Here is a 22,889-nt window from a genome sequence, read left to right on the forward strand (position 1 = left end):
TATTCTCATGGGAGAAAAAATATGAAGGGCTTAACTTGACAAGGAGGGAATCAAGCCTGGGGAGGAGAGACTCTTTGTACCGGGACACCAAATGTAGACCCCAAAACTACCACTATATTTCCCTAGAAGCTATAAAATATAATGGTGAAGTGATTTGCCCATGATCATGTGGCTAGCCAAAAATCCCAGCCATTAGAAGCACCCATTTCCCCAAATCATTTGGGGAAAGAAAAGCAATGACAATGGATTTTAAAGCAAATAAAAAGTGAATGATAACCAGGGAGCAAATTTTTATATATAAAGTTGAATGATATGGTGATAAGGCTGGGGGAAAATTATTTATAAGAAAATAACAATATTTTTTCCATTTTTAAGTCGGTGTACTTGAATTTCCAGATATCTAGCTACTTCCCTTCCCTCCTTCCCCCCAACAATTGATTTTTTTTTTAAGTTATAAATTTTTGTTTACAAAACATACGGATGGGAAAATTTTCAACATTGACCTTTGTCAATAAACCTTCTGTTCCAAATTTTCCCCTCCTTCTCTCTACCCCTTCCCCTAGATGGCAGGTAGTCCCATATATGTTAAATATGTTAAAGTATATGTTAAATCCAATATAAACATACATATTTATACAGTTATCTTGCTGCACAAGAAAAATCGGGTCTAGAAAGAAAGAAAAAAAAACTGATAAGGAAAACAAAAAATGCAAGCAAACAATAACAGAAAGAGTGAAAATGCTATGTTTTGGTCCATATTCCATCCGCATAGTCCTCTCCCTGGGTATAGATGGCTCTCTTCATCACTGAACAATTGGAACTGCTTTGAGTCATCTCACTGGTTGAAGAGTGCCACGTCCATCAGAATTGATTATCGTATAATCTTGTTGTTGCCCTGTATGATCTGATCCTGCTCATTTCACTTAGTATTAGTGAATACTAATACTATACTTAGTATTAGTGAATACTAATACTATATTTTCATGTAGGTCTCTCCAGGCTTTTCTGAAATCGTCCTGCTGGTCATTTCTTACAGAACAATAATATTCCATAATGATTCATATACCATAATTTATTCAGCCATGCTCTATAATTGATGGGCATCCGCTCAGTTTACAGTTTCTAGCCGTTACAAAGAGGGCTGCCACAAACATTTTTGCACATAGAGGTCCCTTTCCCTCCTTTAGTATCTCTTTAGGATATAAGCCCAGTAGTAGCACTGCTGGGTCAAAGGGTATGCACAGTTGGATAACTTTTTGGGCATAATTCTAAATTGCTCTCCAGAATGGTTGGATCTGTTCACAATTCTATCAACAATGCATCAGTGTACCAGTTTTCCCTCATCCCCTCCAACATTCATCATTATCATTTCCTGTCATCTTAGATGGTCTGACAGGTGTGTAGTGGTATCTCAGGGTTGTCTTAATTTGCATTTCTCTGATCAGTAGTGATTTGGAGCACCTTTTCATATGATTAGAAATAGTTTCTATTTCTTCATCTGGAAATTGTTCATTTCCTTAGCTCATTTATCAATTGGAGAATGGCTTGATTTCTTATTATTATTAGAGTCAATTGGAAATGAGCCCTTTATCAGAACTTTTGAATGTAAATGTTTATACTATCAATAGTTATTTTAAATGGAATTTCTCTCTATCTCTTGATGTTGGATTTTGTTAGTAATGTATGAGAATGCTGATGATTTATGTGGATTTATTTTGTATCCTGCAGCTTTGCTAAAGTTGTGGATTACTTCTAATAGTTTTTTAGTTGATTCTTTGGAGTTCTCTAAGTATACCATCATGCAAAGAGTGATAATTTGTTTTCTTCATTACCTATTTTAATTCTTTTAATCTCTTTTTCATCTCTTATTGCCAAAGCTAGCATTTCTAATACAAAATTGAATAGTAATGATGATACTGTGTGGTGTTCTCTTCTTTAAAATAATAATGGTTCTCTAGGAGCAGGTTTCTTGGGGAGGTTTTCTGGAGGCAGCCTTAGTTTCTGTTCCAAGTAATAATCACTCCAAATGCAGCTAGGTGATAAAAGTTCAGATCTTTTATTGCTTCCTCCAAAATAGCCCGGTTAGTATTCTTGGTGGCCTATCTTTCTGCTTGGTTCCAAGAGCTCCCTCTGAGTGTCTCCAAATCCAAAGGTTTGTCCTTTAGCCAGCACAAAAGTGGAAAATGGAATGAATTTGACTCCACCTCCAAGAGTGGGCTTCTTCTGAAACTCTATTTACACTGGGTGTAAAAGGTTGACTCCTCCTCCAAGGGAGGGATTAAGGGAGGTGTGAATTTACAAAGTTACAAAGTTAAGTTTGTGAATCTCCCATACTTGTGAACTCCAATGAGTACTTAAATACATTAGTGAGTTAGAGAATTTGCTGAGTACCATGCTAAATTAGGCAACTGACTTATCATTTTGTAAGGATTCCCTCTAAGGTGGGAACCAATAAGCATTGTATCAATTCCATTGAGTTAACACTAGGATTCTAACAATACTGGATAACCTTGTTTCACTCCTGATTTTATTGGGAATGGTTCCAGTTTATCACCATTGCATATGATGCTTACTGATGGTCTTAAATACATGCTACTGACTATTTTAAGTAAAAGTCCATTTATTCCTATACTCTCTTGTATTTTTAATAGGAATGGGTGTTGGTTTTTATCAAATGCTTTTTCTGCATCTATTGAGATAAATAAATGGTTTTTGTTAATGTGGTTATTGAGATAGTCAATTATGCTAATAGTTTTCCTAATATTGAACCAGCCCTGCATATCTGGTATAAATCCTACTTGGTCATAGTGTATTATTCTGGGGATGATTTTCTGTAATCTCTTTGCTAATATTTTATTTAGGATTTTTGCGTCAATATTCATTAGGGAGATTTGTCTATAATTTTCTTTATCTGGTTTAGATATCAGTACCATGTCTGTGTCATAAAAGGAATTTAGTAGGAGTCCTTCATTCCCTATTTTTTCCAAATATTTTATATAGTATTGGAGTTAATTGTTCTTTAAATGTTTAGTAGAATTCACATATAAATCCATCTGGTCCTGGGGATTTTTTCTTAGGGAGTTGATGAATAACTTGTTCTATTCCTTTTCTAAAATGGGATTATTTAAGCAATTTACTTCCTCCTCTAGTAATCTGGGCAACCTATATTTTTGTAGGTATTCCTCCATTTCACTTAGGTTATCAAATTTATTCGCATAAAATTGGGCAAAATAAACCCCAATTATTGCTCTGATTTCTTCTTCTTTAGTAGAAAATTCACTATTTTCATTTTTAAGACTAACACTTTAATTTTCCTCTTTTCAAACAGTTGATTTTCACATAAAATTATTTTACTTTGCTTCTACAAAAACAAAAGACGCGTTCTGTATTAAATACAAAAAGAAGTAGTGTTCCATAAAAATATCTATTTTTGTTGTTGAAATGTTGGGAAGGAAGAGATGAAAATAATTTGGTAGTTGTTCTCTATTGGTAAATTTAAGATTTGGGTTTTGAAATGTAAAAAATAATTCATTGAGGAATAAGAGGCTTCAAGGATTGTAAATACAATTGGTGGTCTATTAAGTAAGGAAACCATTTGCTGTAGTTATCAGGACAAGGAAAAAGAACAGGTGAAAGAAAACTAAAGTGGAATTCTTGGTTGAAGTAAAAACCAGTTAAGATGAACAACTGGAGTACTAAATATTTCATAGGTATAATACCCAAATAATATACTCTTGAACAGTAGCTTTAAAAAAAAATTAAACATGATATATTGTTCATTGAATTTGTTTAATGTGAGATGATTGTTTCCCATAGGATTTGAAATCAGGTTTTCTGGAAGAATCCAGAATTCTTAATTTTTTCATGTGACCTTTGGTCATAGAAGGACTCCAACAAATTTTTTTGCCTTTCTCTGGTAAATGGAGAGCATTCATTTACAGTCACATTAGCATTTATATAAATAATTACATATATATGTGTGTACATACACACATATTTAAATTATTGGCAGGTATACTGCAGGGAGGCAGAAAAATAGATAGCAGTTTGGTACAATAGGAAAAACACTGTATTGGGGGGAAACAATTGGATTTTAAATTTCAGAATGCCCTCTCTGTGGGCCTCATTTTACCTTCTATAAAATGTTAATGTGTGGGATAGATACAAGACTTCCTTTCCCAAATTAACTAATCAAAGACATCTTCAGGTACAAAGAGAAAGCATTTATTTAGTCCTTGCAGAGAGAGGCCCATACACACACCTGGGAGCCATCCCAGCTCCCACCATTTGCTTGGGGAACCTGACAAGCTTCTAACTTGTCAGGATATAGCAATGGATAGACTAAAAGGAAGTAACCATCCTTGACCAATGGTCATCAATATTGTCTGCTTTCTATGGGTTATGTCACTTCCTGTAACTTCACTGACTTAGAGTCTGAACTTCCCTGGGAGTAAGGATCATGTGACTTAGGCTTAGTCTCATAAACTGAGAAAACTTTACCCAATCAGTCCCATTCAGTAATTTCCATTTCTAGGAGATTCTGAGGTTTACAAGGTTTTTTCCTTACAGATTTACTTGTAACACTTTAATAACTATTTTTTAAGCTTATCAAGGTTAGAGACTGATTTGTTCTTGCCTTGATATACATAGCTCAGTATTTTGTACATAATATATATTTGGCAATTTTTAAAAAGTGACTAACTCTGGGAGATTTGTTCCCTGTTTTATAGATAGGGAAACTGAAACTATTCCATAGCCACCTAACTTGTAGGTGGAATATAAATCCCTTCTGATTCTAAAGCCATTATTCTCTTTTATGTTAAATTATTTATAATATTTTATTTTTCCAAATACATGCAAAAATAGTTTTCAACATTCACCTTTGCAAAACCTTGCGTTCCAAACTTTTCTCCTTCTCTACCCGCCCCCCTCCTCCCAAGACAGCATGCAGTCGAATATAGGTGAAATATATGCAGTTCTTTTAAGTATATTTCCATATTCCTCATGCTGTGCTAGAAAAATCAGATCAAAAATGGAAAGAAAAAAATATGAAAGGAAAAAAACAAACAAATAGCAGCTACAATAGTGACAAAGGTGAAAGTACTTTGCTTTGATCCACTGTCAGTCTCAGAAGTTCTTTGGACAGGGGCGGCACTTTCTATCACAATTCTTTTGGAATTGTAAGACCATTATTCATTCTACTAAACTAGATTGACTTCCCTTTTACTCTGTATCAGGGATGCCGAACCTCTGTCTATAGGCCATTAAAGGCCAGTGAAATTATTTGCATAATTAACCTCAAGAGGTGATGAGCTGAAAGCTAACAATTTTTACCTGGCCCTAATCATCAAATTGGAGTAAAACTGAGACTTGTTGATGGCCTTTGCTTCTGGATCGCTCTGGAGGGGAAAGTGAAGCAGGTGTCTTTGCACAGCTCTCCCTCACTTCAATCCAATTCACTTGCATGTTATGGTGTCACTTCCCTAATGTCATAATCCTTTTTGAGAATGAAGGACAAACAACTACAACAATGATAGAACAACCTCCCACCACTTGAGTTCTATAAATTGATAATTTTGTATGGCCAGTGAAGTTTGTATCCAAATCATTCTTGTCAGAAAAAAAAAAAAAAAAAGATTCCCTATCCCTTTCCCTCACTGTCCCCCTGCCCCATAAATGATGCCTTCCGCTCCCAGCTGTTTATCCTTCTCTAATTTTGGATTCTAGTCTATATTATATCAATCCTTTTTTTCATCCCCTATTCTAGGATGCAAACCTTTTGAGGATGAGAACTATTGTTTGAAACATGAGGCCTCTTAATCACCAATTTTCTGATGTATTTAATTTAAGGAGTTGGCTATATGTGGGTATTTTTTTTTTTTAGGGTATTAGATGTAGAAGAACCTTAAAAGTTATCTCATTCATCTTTATTTTACAGATAGTAGGTTAGTGTTCCAAACCTATAGGCATTGTTCCATATTATTTTCCTTTTGGTAAAATGCAGTTCCTGCTTAAATTTGCATTTACGTTCCTTGGAATGATGGATTACTAGTTCTTGTATGATAGTTATTTCTTTCCTGAGAAGAACAGCATGCCACATGACACTTATATTTTAAAAGTTTGTTGAAACATAATGTAGTTTGTCATAGAATGACTTTGATTCACCTGAAGGATGAATGATGCCTTGTGCACTAAAGCTTCTAATTCAGTTTTTGACTGTCACATTCCAAGATTTTAAGAGATGCAGTGATTGAAGTTTTCCATCTTTATTACTTTTTTTGGTGGTATAAGCAGTTTAATAACAAAATATGACAAATTCTTAAGTCTCTTCTGAATTCATTCTCTAATTCTTATTATGGCTTGCAGGTGATTCTGGAATCTTGAAAGCAATGTCAATTCACTTTAAGAATTGGGGAGTTCTATCAAGTTAAGCTCAGTGAGGGTTTTGTATCATCAGAGAATCTCCTTTTTTTTATTTTTGGAAAGAGCTTTTGCCATATTGGCTATAGCATAGGAATTTTATGGCCATAGCAACATTGAAGAACATTTACAAAACTGCAGAAATGACATTCATCATTGCTTGATTTGGGGAAGGCAAGAGTCATATGGAATTTGGCAGGGAGGGAGATAAAAATCACACTGTTTTTTAAAATCAAAGGATCCTTGGAAATACTGTAGTCTAATAATGATGATTCAAGGACAGTTAATAAACTCTCTGTGTTTGGTAAAAATAAAATGCTGAAATAGAATAATATACGTACTGTGTTTGGGAAAGATGGAAAATTATTCTCACTTAATTTGTTCTATTATTTTTATTTAATATGTGGAGATTTCATGGCTTCTTATTAGTTAAATTAGTGAAGCCCATGTCATCTGTACCTTAAACAATTTAAGGTGTGAGTAGTTGTTTAAAACATTCAGAAGCTATTTTCTTCCTTTCATCTGTTGCCTGATTTTAATTGTGATTCAGTTCCAACTTAGACTTTTTGTTCCAGGCCATGGTCCAATCTTGGCTCATAAAATGATCTATTCTTAGAGTGGTAAGGGATACTACAGGTTATTTTAGTTCTGCCGTTTTGCTTTATACATGGGGCCATTGAGGTCCAGAGAGGTGAGTGACTTACCCCTTGTTTATTGCAGGGATCCGGCTGGTTTTAGAACTCCGAGGAAAGTACTTTTCTTGCTAGACAGTGCTGCCTCCCTTTTCTTGTGTTTTTACTTTCACTCCTGAGAAGGGATAATTTATTTTTTTATTTTTTAAATAATTTTTTATTGATAGAACGCATGCCAGGGTAATTTTTTACAGCATTATCCCTTGCATTCATTTCTGTTCCAATTTTTCTCCTCCCTCCCTCCACCCCTTCCCCCAAATGGCAAGAGTCCTTTACATGTTGAATGGGTTGCAGTATATCCTAGATACAATATATGTGTGCAGAACCAAACAGTTTTCTTGTTGCACAGGGAGAATTGAATTCAGAAGGTATAAATAACCCAGGAGGAAAAACATAAATGCAAGCAGTTATATTCATTTCCAGTGTTCTTTCTCTGGGTGTAGCTGCTTCTGTCCATCTTTGATCAATTAAGGCTCTCTTTATCAAAGAGGTCCACTTCCATCAGAATACATCCTCAAACAGTATCATTGTTGAGGTATATAATGATCTCCTGGTTCTGCTCAGTCCTCTCTGTATTCATCCTGCTGGTCGTTCCTTACAGAACAATAATATTCCATAACGTTCATATACCACAATTTACTCAACCATTCTCCAATTGATGGGCATCTATTCATTTTCCAGCTTCTAGCCACTACAAACGGGGCTGCCACAAACAATTTGGCACATACAGGTCCCTTTCCTTTCTTTAGTATCTCTTTGGGGTATAAGCCCAGTAGAAACACTGCTGGATCAAAGGGTATGCACAGCTTGATAACTTTTTGAGCATAGTTCCAAACTGCTCTCCAGAATGGCTGGATGTGTTCACAATTCCACCAACAATGTATCAGTGTCCCTGTTTTCCCACATCCCCTCCAACATTCCCCATTATCTTTCCCTGTCATTCTAGCCAATCCGACAGGTGTGTAGTGGTATCTCAGAGTTGTCTTAATTTGCATTTCTCTGATTAATAATGATTTGGAGCATATTTTCATATGTCTATAAATAGTTTCAATTTCTTCGTCTGAGAATTGTCTGTTCATATCCTTTGACCAATTGGAGAATGGTTTGATTTCTTATAGATTAGGGTCCGTTCTCTATATATTTTGGAAATGAGGCCTTTATCAGAACCTTTGATTGTAAAAATGTTTTCCCAGTTTATTGTTTGAGAAGGGATAATTTATTTAAGGTTAGTAGTTACATAACTAAGAACTGGGATTATGAGCTTGTTCTACCAATTATCAATGATCACTTTATAACCATGGCATTTAATTGATCCAGATTCTGAATAAGGAGACCAGAATTCTTAGGGAAAGGGGAAGTGTGAGCATATATTTAGAACCAATGCGGCTTTATGACCAATGACAGGTGAGAAAACATTATAATAGAAAGTGAATGACCTTTGGAATATAAAAAGGGTGCCTGTCATAAAAAAAAAAAAAAAAAGTCAATAAATACCTTGGTAGTGTAGCACTTTTTTTTTTTTTTTTAAACAAAGGTCATAGAATTGTATAGTCCTTACTTCACTCATCTCACTAGAGTACAAGAGATTCATGGAGGTTGGTGATAAATCATAGCTTATGCATATTTTAATAATTATTCTGAGTATCAAAGTGTTAACTTAAAAACAAGATTTTAGATAAAATCTGTAAATATTTTTTCAGCTCTTTTCTGAATATAGGTTTGAGCTATAGTGATAATCTTTGTGAAAAACAAAGTATGGTTACTGGTAGACCATCTTTTGTAGTACTTTTTCTTCATTTACATGGCAACTACTTTAATTTAGCTTTTATCACCCCTCATTTGGACTATTACAATTAACTTTTTTTTTTTTTTTTTTGCTTAGGCAATTGGGGTTAAATGACTTGCCCAAGCTCACACAGCCAGGAAGTATTAAGTGTCTGAGACTAGATTTGAACTCGGGTCCTCCTGGGCCACATAACTTTCCCTATAATTAATTGGTGTTTCTCCCTCCATTTTCTCCCATTTACATTCCATTCTTCAGATAGCTAACTGCCAGATTGATATTTCTAGAATATAGGTGTGACCATGTCATTCCCTTGTTTGAAAAGTGTCACAAATTCATTCTTACCTACTGTATAAAGTATAAACTTTATTTAGTGTTTACTTTTTGTTTCATTGTTTACCCTTTACAGTCTATTCTGACCTATCTTGCCAGAAAGTTTTCACAGATTTATGTCTTCCGTGTTCTTTTCTATACATCCAGCACTTGTGCTATCTCTACTCTGTGACTTTCCATCCTGATGCTTTGGTATATTTTGCTCTTAATCATAAGAATGTTCTCTCTCTCTTACTTTCACTTTTTGGAATCTTTACTTCTATTCAAAAGACCTTTTTTGATCCTTTCACTGGTTAGTATTTTTCCCCATTGTTAAATTATTCTGTTTTTACTTTTAAAATATTTTCTTTTTATTTATAAGTTAAATACATGGCATTTTCTCCCAATAAAATATGAACTCCTTGAGGGGCAGGGATACTTTTCATTTTTAGAGTTGTATTTCCCAGATCGAATCCTTGCACATAGTTGGGGTTTGATATAATGCTTGGTGAATTGAACTGAACACATAAGTTGACCAGAGAATTACATTGAAACACTGCACTCCTTTCTCTTGCCTTATAGAATTAAGAATGAGATAAATTTAGTTATTTAATATTTGAGGGAATCTCATAAGTTGGTTTTGTTGATAAAGAAGTTCCTATAGGAATAGTCCTAGATGGTGTGTGCGTGTGTGTGTGTGTGTGTGTGTATGCATGAAGAATTGGCATTGAACATAGAATTATGATATAGTAACTGTGGGCATTGTATTTTACCTTCTTAACTTTTGAAATTTAAAAATCATCCATAATTTATTTAATTTATTCAGTTTTTGAGTTACAGTCATATTTTTGAAGCATATTTCAAGGAAGACATTTAGTGGACATTTGTTCATGATATTTAAGTTTTTTTTTTTTTCTCTGATTAGAGGATGTACAAGTTCACTTATGTTAAAATATTTTTCTTAGGAAAAATTCTGAGAAATGATTTAGCCTAACCTGAGGAAATTGAGACCCTAAAAGATTGCCTCAGGATCATAGTATCTTTAGTGGAGAGTGGATTGGAGTTAAGCTTTCTGAGCCCTACCTTGATGAGCTTTTCCTACTGTGGGGAAAGATAGTTTGCTTTTTGTTCTTATTCTTATTTGTAGCACTGATAAAAGCAATTGTTATTCTATATCTTTGTGTTCTTCATTAATTTCTGACATAATTAAGGATGTGTAAATAGCCTAGCAGTTACTGTAATTTTGCTTTATTTTTTACCCCTAACAAGAAAATTCTTTTCTATTAATCCTTTGTTTGTTCAGTGAGGATTTGGGAGAATTTATGGAGATGAAAGGCGCCAACAGTCCTGGGATTCTTGTGTTGACCACAGGCCTCAGCAAACCTTTTATGCGCCTGGATAAATATCCTACATTACTCAAAGAACTTGAAAGACATATGGAGGTACCATTTTCCCCCTTTACATTAATTTCTTCAATACCTATTATATGCAGGATTACTACCTATGTTTTTGGGACTTGGGTGAATCACTATATGGGCCTAGAGACTAAGTGATTGGGCTCCTCAGCTCAAGTAGCTTGCAGGATATGCATTATAACCAAAACTCACTACACATTTCAGAACCAACTAAAAATTTCTCTGTGACTCAAGATAGTTTTTAACAGAAAAATCTATTTTACTTTTGGTATTTTGAGATAATCAATATCCTCTTCTTCCCCCTCCCCCAATCAGATTTGGAAGGGAAGTTTTTTTTTTTTTTTTTTTTTTTGGGCAGGGGTCCTTGTCTGATTCATATTTCCCCCATATTATATTTCACAAGAGGTCATCCAGTTTTTGTTTAAAGACTTCCACAGAGGGGTAACTCAAGTATATCTCTAGATAGTGCAAATTTTATATTTTCATATATGTGTGTGTTTAGATACATACACAAACATGCACATGTACAATTTCAAGCCTGAATTTGCCACTTTGCAACTTCTGCTCATTGCTTCTAGTTTAGTCCTATGGAGTCAAGCAAAAAGAAATTCAATCCCTATCTCATGCAGTAGTCCTTAAAATACCTGAAAACATTTATCACATGTCTCCCTAAGTTTTTCTTGTCTAGGATAAATATCTCTTTTTAATTTCAGCTGATCTTCATAGGGCATGAGCTCTAGATCCATCCTGGTTACCCTCCTCTACAAACTTTCTAAAATGTGATACCCAGAATGAAACACAAATTCCTGTGGTCTGACCAGGACTAGAGTAAAGTAGAGCTGTTGCTTCCTTATTCCCTGACATTATGCCTTTTAAAAGGCAGCTTAAGATAACATTAACTTCTGACTGTTATACTACATTGTTGACATCTTTAACTTCAAATCCACTACAACTCCCAGATCTTTTCCAGATGAACTGCTCTTTGACCATGCTTCTTGCAGTGGACAGAATTATGGTTCTGTCATCAGAGAACTCAGATTCGATTTACTATTTAATACCTCTGTGACTTTGAGCCAGGTCTCAACCTCTTTATCCATGAAATGGTTCCATTCAATTGTGTTTCTTTGACTGTATTAAAACAGATAATTCTCAATTCCCTCCAAAACATTAACATATTGGCATTTCAGAAACTTTTACCTTTTCCAGATAGTATCATTGCTAAAGCTGAAGCTACATTTTATTTGGAAATATAACTATTATACATAAATGCCAAAGTAATTTCTAAAAGAGCTTATTTTGTTGGACAGCTGAAGAAAAAAAAAAGACATTAACAACACCTGAATATGGTGGGTTAATAATTTTTCTTATTGGCATGTTATTGAGGGCTTTCGCAAGAAGGGCCAGTAAATTAATTTTTCACATTTCTTCTTCAAATTACTTGTGTTTAGTTAGTTTTGAGTCCTTTGTATTCATATATGAGGCATGAGATCCCTTGTCTATTTTTTCTTCCTAGACTGAAAAAGTGACATTTATTATAGTAGTGAGAACAAAGGAATACCTTGAAAAAGAATTACATTTTTATAAGTTCTGGCAAATCTATAGCAATAATACATTCTTAAGAAGTTTTTTCTTTTATCAAGATTAACAACAATCTTGTTTTCTTTTGTTACACTAAGGATTATCATCCAGATCGGCAAGATATTCAAAAATCTATGACAGCCTTCAAAAATCTTTCTGTAAGTGAATTATTTTAAAAATTTTATTTATTTTACTCTGAACTTAAGAAAACAAGTATTTCCATAATATAGTAGACTAGGAAAAAAAATTATTGGACTTAATGCATATCTATTCTGTAAAGCTGACTATTCCTTATGTATAATGTATAATAAAGTTATAATGTAATTTTTTTTCTCCCTATTCCAGCCTCCTTTCCAAGACGGCTACCATTATAATGGTGTGTGTGTGTGTGTGTTGTGTGTGTGTGTGTGTGTGTATGGGTGTATGTGCATATGTGTGTGTGTGTGTGTGGTGTGTGTGTGTGTGTGTGCAAAATCAGATAGATTTTTTTTAAATTTATAGATAGATGCTCAGATAAAGTTCTCATAAATCAAATATATAAAGAACTGTCAAATCTATAAGAATATGAGTCATTCTCCAGTTGATAAATGGTGAAAGGATATGAACAGGCAGTTTTTAAAGGAAGAAATAAAAATGATTTATAGTCATGTGAAAAAAATGCTTTAAATCAGTACTGATTAGAGAAATGCAAACTAAAACAACTTTGAGATGTCGTTTTATACCTATTAGATTGACTAAAATTATAGAAGGGAAAAGTGACATGTTAGAGGGGATGTGGAAAAACTGGGCCACTAATTCACTGTTGGAATTGTGAACTGATCTAGTTTTGGAGAGCCATTTTGGAATTATGCATAAAGAATTATTAAACTGCCTATACTCTTTGACTCTGTTTCCCAAGGTGACTAGGAAAAAAGGAAAAGAACCTATATGTGCTAAAATACTTATAGCATCTCTCTTTGTAATGGTAAAGAACTGGAAATTGGAGGGATGCAGATCAGTTGAGGTATGGCTAAATAAATCAGCTCAGTGATCTTAGAAAAATGTGGAAAGACTTCATGAAATAATGAAGAGTGAAATAAGCAGAACTAAGAGAACTTTGTATCCAGTAACAATATTGTTTTTAAAACAACTTTGAGTGAACAAATAATTTTAATTGTTATACATATCTAAATAAACTACAAAGGATCTACGAAGTAAGACATTTATTTGTAAATAAATTAAAAGCTGTGTAATCTGTATATCCCTTTTTTATGTAGGATAAACATTTAATGGGCTAATAATAGTGAAGTATTTGGTAAGATATATGCATGTAAAGGTGAAAATTTGTTTTTCATAAGCTGTCTTCCAGACAGATTTTCTCTATCCCATGGTAGTTAGTTTTTGTAAGTAATGACCCAAAAGTTCATCTTTTAGTAGCTAGTGTTCTGCAGATTTTGTTAGGCTTGGATTATAGTTGTGTAGCCCATTTTCTAGGCCCATGTTCTAAGCTTTTTCTAACTTGGAATAGGACCTGCCAGGCTTTGCACTTTTTTGGAATTGCCTTTTGGAACCCAGCATTTTTTAGATATTTTAATGAGAAAACTGAGATGTATTAATATAGGAAAGTTTTCTGGTGTGAATCCAAACCCTAATAGATTTAGGCTAGTTATTTTGAAACTAGGTTTTTATTTATTGAAATTAGCAAGATGTATATTTTTCTTATAGTCTTATTCGGTCTATCTGCCAGTTTACAAAAAAAAGGCATAATTTTCATTTATTTGGGATATTATTTCATATATAAAATCTTAGCAAGTATATACTGAGCACCTAAAGTGCCAAGCATTGGAAAATCACAAAAAAATGAAAAAGAGGAAAGATCCCTTGGATTTATGGAACTTCGAGTTCAGCTAACATAAAAATTAAAGAAATTGATAATGTGACTTCATGTGACTAAAATGGGTAATACATTTTAGTGTAGTGTTTGGGAAGTCTCTTGATTCCTTGAGCCCTTAAATATAGCTTTGTTTTCTCTGGGAATAGAAGGTAAAATAGTTATTACATTCCTAAGACAAACATTATCTTGATATAATATGTTGTTCTGATCTTTACACCGCATTATGGGCATATTCATATAATGCACATATGCACACACATGCCCACAAAATCCACACTGCACAGCACACATGTACATGTATGTGCTGTGTGTGTGTGTGTTTAATTTTATGTTAGGTTTATTTGGCAGTGGGGAACTGCCCCAGTGGCATTCTTGGTTTTTTTATATTAATTTTAAACTTCTTTATTAGTGCATATGTTTTACTTTTTCTTTAGGCACAATGTCAAGAAGTACGAAAAAGGAAAGAACTTGAACTCCAGATTCTGACAGAAGCGATTCGCTGCTGGGAGGGAGATGATATTAAAACCTTGGGCAATGTCATATACATGTCTCAGGTCATGATTCAGTGTGCAGGAAATGAGGTGAGGTGGTTAAGGGGTTCGTAAAGTATTATTGCTATTAAGTCTTTTGAAAGATGAATTGTTACAGTTATATAAAAAGACTACCTGGATGGAAAGTTTCTAAATACAATATTGTTTTTTTATTTGTTTTGATCACTCAGAACTATTCAGCCTAAATTGTTGAAGTGTCCGTTTTCACAGCACATTTGTGCTCTCAGTTAAATAGTGTCAATATTTCATATTAATGTGTTTCTGCATGCTTGGTAATAGCCATGAATGGTGATCAGTATTTCAGAGGCAATTAATTTTTGATGCTTACATATGTGATATTTTATGCTTTGAAATAGCAGATAAGGAAAAGTCATTAACCCATAGGTCAGTCTCCTGTTTCTATCTTTTATTTGATTGTTTCTTCATCAAAGAAGCAAAGGATAGATAAGTAGGGGGTAAAAGTTCACATATAAATAAAAAGCTATGGAAGATGACTTCGAGAAATGTTTGCTTCATGTTCACTAAAAAAAAAAAAATTGAACTCAAATCCCTTATATCATTTCTTAGTGACAAATTTTTACGCAGAGAGTGTGGTATCAGATCAAATGTTCTCTGCCCTCTAGTCTTATCTGGACAGTTATTTGAATTCAGTGTTTTCTCAAGTTTAGTTCACTATTCTCCAAAGCATGCTACTTCTTTAAAAATACTATTCTCAAGACTGTTACTTTGGGTAATCTATATCTATATCTATACTCACTAGATTTTTTAACAATGTATATGTGTATATATATTTATAAGTATGCTATTTGGATATTACTGCTGGATTTAGAAATGAAAGAACTTGGGTTAAATTCCCCCTCCATTCCTTATCACCTATGTGACTTTGGGTAAGTCCCTTTGCCTCTCTGAACCTCAATCCTTTTCTAGAAGAGATCAGATTAGGTAACCTTCAAAATTCCTTCCAGTTCTAAATATTTGATCCTATGGACATATCTATATAGCATTGGATGATCTGTTTTCTAAACCAGAGATGTCAAACTTGTCTATTAAATTCTGGAATGCTCTGCAAATCAGATTAAAATATAATTGATAAATGGTTAACAAAATAAATAAAAATACCATACAGTGTAGACATATGTTAATTTGTCATGTTCTAAGTCAATAAATATCTTGTGGGGATTCACTTCTATTTTAGCCTGACACCATTCTCCTAAATTATTCAGAAGTCAGAGCCCACTATTTATTAAACTGACCTACAATAAAAAGTTTTCCTTTTTTAGTTATTCCACTTTGATTAAGAAAATGTTATGTCAATTTTGAATGCTAGCACAATCAACTCTCAACTTGTGCCTTCAATTGTACACTTACGGATTATCACTAGTAATTTTTTAAATTCTTCAAGCTTTCTTTAAGGAAATTGAGAGCAAAGATTGGGAGTTTTCTTGTTTTTTTCCTTTGCTTATATTAAATCCTTGTTATACCCTCTTCCTTTTGTACAGACTAGCTCAGCAGGAATGGCAAGGAATGGTGTGGGATTCCTTTATTATAGTCACTCAGCTACTGAACAAGACATTTTAAATAATAGTTTTAAAATAAGAGTATACATCCCTCTACAAAACAAATGAACAGAAACAAAACCAAGTGAAACCTTATACACTCCAGTAATGTGTTAAAGAGTTAACCAATAAATTTAAAGACAGAAAGAAGAATTAAACTTAGATCAAAACTTATCAGTCATCCTGAGAGGTGATGCTATAACCTATTTAAATATGACCTCTTGCAATGCACAAAAATGCATTTGAAAGACATTAGCATTATTTGTTCTTTTGGATAATTTGGACCAGTGTTCTTATATTCTTAGTTGACATTTACAATAGATGTAATAGTTTTGACATATATTTGGTTTGTGAATTAGTTTAGTTACTTTGTGACATCATTGTCTAGTGATAATTTAGCTTAGTTGTATAAGTACACAGTGACATCCACATTCTTAACCAGTTAATTAATCTAGTTAATCTCTGTTTTGAAGTGTTGTTCCATTTGATGATAAAGTAATTACCACAGTTAAGATGTTTATTTTAATGATGAATTAATTACCATTTTCAAAATTAAATACTCTAGGGTAGTAATCTTTTTTTTTTGGTACATGTTAATTTTTAGAAGATTACAAATAGTTGTTATATTACAATATGTTTTTCTTTTCATTAATAAACTAGACAAAAATGTCAATTAGCAGCAAATAGAGACATTTTAACACCTTGATAATTAATGGTATGTACTGTTTCATGCTGATTTAAGGACTTCTTTCCTGTTAGTGCTTAAAATTTTTTTCATACCTTTTTTTCTTCTTAGTAATTAGGAAATAGTACAAGGATTTGAAGTATTACCTTATATCATGGTCTTAGTGTTTGTATTTCCATTTGAATTTGTCTTTCATCATAGACTTTGACTTTTGTTAAACTAAGCACTGTTGTTTAAAAAGAACATGAAACGTTTTCAAGCCCTTCAAACAAATTAGTTTGACTTAATGAAGCATATGAAAATAGAATTCTTACCTATAAGATAATATAGTATTATCTGCATAGGAAATGTATTAAGACTTACTCATAACAAGTTTAAAAAAATATTTTGTTTTAAACATGTATTTTATCCAACTTTCGAATCTAGCAGAGAGCTAGCTCCTGTCCTCTTACTCAAAAAAATTAAATTTAAGTTTCTTAAGATTTTGATCATGTTAAATCTAAAGGCAAATACAATGATAGACTATCTTTTAAAGTATCATATCAGATACATATGGGCAAATTATACTATTAAGAAATTAAAGCCTATGTTCCTTATCAAAAATGCAGTGCAGGATCTGGGCAGCTAATGGTAGAACATTGGTCTGGGAATCAGGAATACTTATCTTCAAGAGTTGGAATCAGCCTCATTTATTAAGCTGTGTGATCCTGATGAAGTCACTTAACCCAGTTTGCTTGAGTTCCTCATCTGTAAAATGAGCTAGAAAAGAAAGTGGCAAGCCATTCTGTTATCTTTACCAAGAAAACTCCAAAATGGGGTTATGAGGAGTTGGACACAACTTAAATGACTCAACAAAAATATGCAGAATCTACTATCCTTATTTAGCTAAAGTTAATAGCTGCACTTTGATGAAAGACAGTCACATATGATTTTATATGATGTTTGAAGTAAGAATCACTATATTACAATTTGCAGCATGTGTATGTGTAATCTTTTTTTTTTTTTTTAAGGAAAAAAATGAAAGATATCTTCTCCTCTTCCCTAATATTTTATTAATGTTGTCTGCCAGTCCTAGGATGAGTGGTTTTATCTATCAGGTAAGGCAGATTTTTAAAAACAAAGTCCATTGTTAATTGGAACCTTGTCAATTGCTGTCTTCAGAATTTTATAATAATCTGTAAAATGCTTTTGCATATGGTAGCTAAGCATGCCTTTTTTCTAGAGGACAAATATAGTTCACGTATGAAGTTTGTTTTTGTACTGAGATGTCCTCATATTTTCAAGTTTTTCTGTATATACACAGAAAGTGTTAATTATAAGTAAAGTAGAGGGAAATAAATAAAAATTGTGAATTTCAAAAAATCTTACAAATGGTCAGCAAATCAAAATAAATATTTGGCTAGTTTAGTGAATGAGATTTTTGGTTTTTAATTTATAATTGTTTTAATTGATCTCCTTGAATTGATGGAGAACTGGATTAAAGGAGAAGATGGTAACTTGGAGAAGGTATTGGCTGTACTAATTTGCTATCTGTTGATAGGTTATCTTATTTCTCTTTTGTTCTCATATAATGCTTTCCTTTGTTTATCTCCAGTTAAAGATGCTAATAACTTTTCCTTTCACTGTTTACTATCTGGACCAGTAACCAGGCAGAACTTCAAGGATAGTTGCCCAATTTGGCTTTTATTGACTTGTTTCTTTTCTTTTCTTTCTTTCTTTTTTTTTTTTTTTAAAGATTTTTAAATTTTTCACAATTTGCAGCTCTGTTTTACAGAATAACAACAATTCCTTTAAAAAAAAAAACTTTCATTTTTAAAAAATTTAGTAGGAGTCACTTGTTCCTTTGTTGGTAAAAACCAACAGCTTTGTAAATATGTTATCATTTTAAACTATTTCAATTCACCCAACATTTATGAAGCTATTAGCCAACAAAACTGGCCCCATTTGGTGTTCCTCCTCTGTGGCACTCTGGCTTTTGGCTCCATGCCTCTATGCCTAAAATGTACTTTCCTTACATCTGCTTCATGAATGCCTCAAGTCCTTAAGAAGACAACTCTAGTATTTTTTTCATGAGAAGTAGTTTCTGTTTTCCTTATCTATTGGTTAGTACCACCCTTCCTTCCAGACTACCTTTTCTCTCCTTTGAATATGCAAAAAATTGCATAATGTAACAAATAAGGTTACTGGTCTAAGAATCAGGAAGATTCGGATTCAATCCAGTTCAGACATTTGTTAACTATATGACCACTTAATGCTACTGAGGCTGTTTCCTTGTCTGTAAAGTGAAAAGGTTATATGCAATGGACTTTAAGATCCCTTTCTTAAATCTATGATCCTGTAATCTTCTGATTATTAAAGCCAAAAAGACTTGGGTTTTAATTCAGTTCTGACACTAACTGGCGCTATATGTCCTCAGACAAGTCACTTAACTCCTCAGTGCCTGTGGCAATTCCCTAAAACTGGGACTTGCAAAGAAGATACCAGCCTCTATTGTTAGAAGTTGTTTTTTAATTTGAGCTTCCCTGTACTAGGGAAATCAGATGTCCAGTTCTTATCATATACAGGATTTTTTATACTTACATACTTACATGTATCCATGTTGTTTTTCCAATCGATTGTGAGCTCTTTGATAGTAGAGACTTCTGTTATTTTTCTTTGTATCCTTTTCATAGGCCTGGCACATAGTAGTTGTTTACTGAATGCTAATTGATTGAACACATGATGTTAAACACTAGGAAAACAGAGCTGGACAATTACATTCATCTCATATCAGGAATGACTGATTCTTGCCTTGTTGTCAGTTATTAGTCCTTGATACTGTCACTACATCTTTCTGTAGTAGAGCTTCTTGACTTATATTATGCTATTGTGGTATTGTGCATTTGGAAATCAGACAGATGTGCTTGTTAGAATCGTCTTTGAAATAAAAATAGGTATTTAGAGGGAAATTTGTGGAGACTACCATTTAAACGCATGAACTTCAGTCCTTGGATTTTGTATCATCAATTTTGGCTGCTCTTAAGCCTTTTGGGTGAGACATATTTCTGTATTCTCAAAGATAGGCCAAATAGCCGAAAGAAATGGATATTACTGTGTTATTTGTATATGATCTTCACCTTTTTTTTCTCCCCATTTTCATAAACTCCAACTCTTCTAACATCCATATGCATTATTCAGTTATACCCTAGCTTTCTTCTTTCAATTTTTAATTTGTTTCTTTAATTTTTTCCTCATTGAAGTCTTTTAGTAATTATATAATTTTAATCTTTTTTATTAAAGAATTGACATTATAAAGCTCTCTTTTCAACTCTTTTTAGTCTTTTTTTTTTAATACCTGTACAGTAGGTTAGTAACACTCATTTGTCTGCCTTCCTTACCTTTTTAAAAGATTATTTGGTTGTTATTTATAAAATAATTTGTAAGGGAGAAAACTTGAATTTTTTAATGTAATTTCTCTGTTTATTCTTCATTCATCCTGCTTGATTCTTTCCCAAAAATTAGCTTCTTGAAGTATAAATTTATTAGAACTTTTTATCCATTATCTTCCTTTTTTATCTCTCCCTGATTTTCAAGTACAGTAGTCTTTCTTTACTGACATTTATAGACATTTCTGCTGTGATTTATAATTTTTCCAAAAGAATAAAAGTTATTTCTTCAACTACATTTTTCTAACTCTACTTTCTGATATATCTTCCTTTATTTTTACTTTTTCCTGTTTTGAATGCTGATGAATTGCATAATACCAAAGTAGCCACTTCAATGTGGGAGTTACCAAAAATGTACACTATATATAGAAGCTCCCTTAGGTAAGAGAAAGAAAGTGACAGAAAAAACTTTGAAATCAGAAGACTTAATCTGGAAAAATAGAGATGATACAGGACGTCTTTTTGGTAGGAAACAGACTCTGCCAGGTGCAATGGGAGATATAAATGACTTATATGATTATGGACCCTGTGCTGAAGTTGTTTTCTGTTCTTTACAGGGCTGACTTGTAAGGGAAGGCAAGTATGTACTATAAGGTTTATAAGTCTGGACAGTAGTTTTATTTTTCTTTTTGCAGTAGAAACTGATGGCTGATTTTCTTTACTCTAGCTGGGTTATTCAACAGAATAGAAATGCAGTCTAATCCAACTAGCATTTATTAAGTTTATTAAGTTTTTACTGTATTTCTGGTACTTATTGGTTGTTGTGGATAAAAAGACAAAATGAAAAATAGATAAAGGATTTATTTTATGGAATTTTCAGTGATAGTTTGAGGCTGGTTGGAGATGTATTCAATGAAGTCTTTAAAAAAATGGCTAAATGACTACTTGTCAAAGAGATTATAAAATAGATTTCTGCTGTTTCCTGAAATCTTTTTGATTTTCTTGCCTGTCATTTATCTTGTAATTCTAATTTGGATAGCAGTGACTTCTTAATTGATGCCTGTTTGCCCATTTGATTTGCATATTTATATCTTAAATATTTAGCATTATCACCTCATATATTGTAAAGATTGAATTTCATTTCAGTATTGTATTAACTTCTGTGGTTAATCTAAAAGTGAAGTGGCATGGCACATACTCAAGTTTTTTCTATATCATTAAATGCCAAAATATGTAGCCTTAGCAGTAAATGCTGTCAAGTTTAAAAAAAAAAAGAGACATCATTGTGGCCCAGGATTCTCAAGGAGGCGACTCATCATCTGGGCCTCAAAGGAGGCTTAGAGTTGGATAAATAAAGAAGAGTTAGAAGGCCTTTCAAAGTCAGAAAAATAGTGTAAGTAAAAACATAGAGAGCAGAAGATCACAATTTTGAGATTATATTGTTTATTAAACTATCAAAGTTACAAGTGTAATCCAATTGTAGTTTTCTGTTGTTCCAATATATTGCCACTATTTGTGTCAGTCTAAGATTAATGAGATATTCATTACTCTTTTCCTACTATAATTTAGGATGTTTTCTTCACAGGCTTCTTAATAGTGTAGTTATGTCTGCTACCCATTTTCATTATTCACATAAAAACAAGGGAGAATGCCTGAGAAGGACTTAGAATATACAAAATGTTAAATACACACACACACACACAGACACACACACACAGAGAGAAAGAGATAGAGAGAAGAGAGAGAGAGAGAGAGAGAGAGAGTTTTAAACATCCTCTGTGTGATCTTACATAGGCTCTATGTTCTATAGGACTTTCTTTCAGTTAAAGTTGTCTACCCATAGAATGGTTGCTCCATGAGGAAATGTGTTCTGTATCACTGAGGATTTTAAAACAGAAGCAAGGTGACTGTCAGGGATGCTTTGGAAACAAATTACCATTTTGGCTGTACAATTGACCTAGCTAACTATCTTTCTTCTTTTTTATGAATCTTTTAACCCTTGTTTTTGATTCTGTCTTGAGTTTGGACATTTTTTTCATATAGAGCTAAGCAAGTGTACTTTAGTATCTTTTAATTACAGACATACTTGTTGCCATTACTCTTCTTTTAAAAATATTAATTCATGCCCTAATCATCTACTTTTCCTGTCTTCTTAAGTAATACTGGTTTTTACCTTATGTTTTCCCTTCCTTATTTTTTTTTCATGTTTCTTTGGTTCACTCACTGATTCTCATTATTACCAGTGTTCTTGTGCAAAATTGAAGGGATCATTTAAATTAACTAGTCTATTTTGTTTTGATATTCGTTTTATGCTTTCCCCTTCCTTCTCTTTATCTCCCCTGGGACTCTGCTCCTGCAACTATTCCTTTCCCATATACATTTAAAATAGTTCCTTGCCATTTTCCGATACTTGATTTTCAGGTCTCCCAAACTAACTAACCAACCCCCCCAAAAAATAAAAAAATAAAACACACCCCAGAAAAAAACAAAACAGAAAACTTCCCTCCCAACCTTTCTGACTCATGGAATTGCTAGTCTCCCTTCACTGCTAAATATATTTTTTAAAAAAATCATCTCTGTATCCAATACCTTTTATTTCCTTACTATTTAGTTCTCTTGTCATTTTTTTCAGAAGCTTAAGTTTTTCTTTATTTCCATC

At 33.1% G+C, this 22,889-nt stretch overlaps 1 protein-coding gene across 7 annotated transcripts in view; it reads left to right on the top strand.

Annotated features, from left to right (window-relative positions):
- The window catches only part of ARHGEF7 (Rho guanine nucleotide exchange factor 7), a 333,485-nt gene that overhangs the window by 261,254 nt on the left and 49,342 nt on the right, over positions 1 to 22,889 (top strand). For all 7 annotated transcript variants that reach the window (XM_051984209.1, XM_051984207.1, XM_051984208.1 and 4 more), the window contains 4 exons: positions 10,511 to 10,649; positions 12,299 to 12,358; positions 14,508 to 14,654; positions 17,876 to 17,962. In XM_051984209.1, coding sequence (XP_051840169.1) covers positions 10,511 to 10,649; positions 12,299 to 12,358; positions 14,508 to 14,654; positions 17,876 to 17,962 — 433 coding nt within the window. The remainder of the gene's footprint in view (positions 1 to 10,510; positions 10,650 to 12,298; positions 12,359 to 14,507; positions 14,655 to 17,875; positions 17,963 to 22,889) is intronic.

The sequence above is a fragment of the Antechinus flavipes genome, chromosome 3 (genome assembly GCF_016432865.1).
Source record: "Antechinus flavipes isolate AdamAnt ecotype Samford, QLD, Australia chromosome 3, AdamAnt_v2, whole genome shotgun sequence".
Classification (NCBI taxonomy): domain Eukaryota; kingdom Metazoa; phylum Chordata; class Mammalia; order Dasyuromorphia; family Dasyuridae; genus Antechinus; species Antechinus flavipes.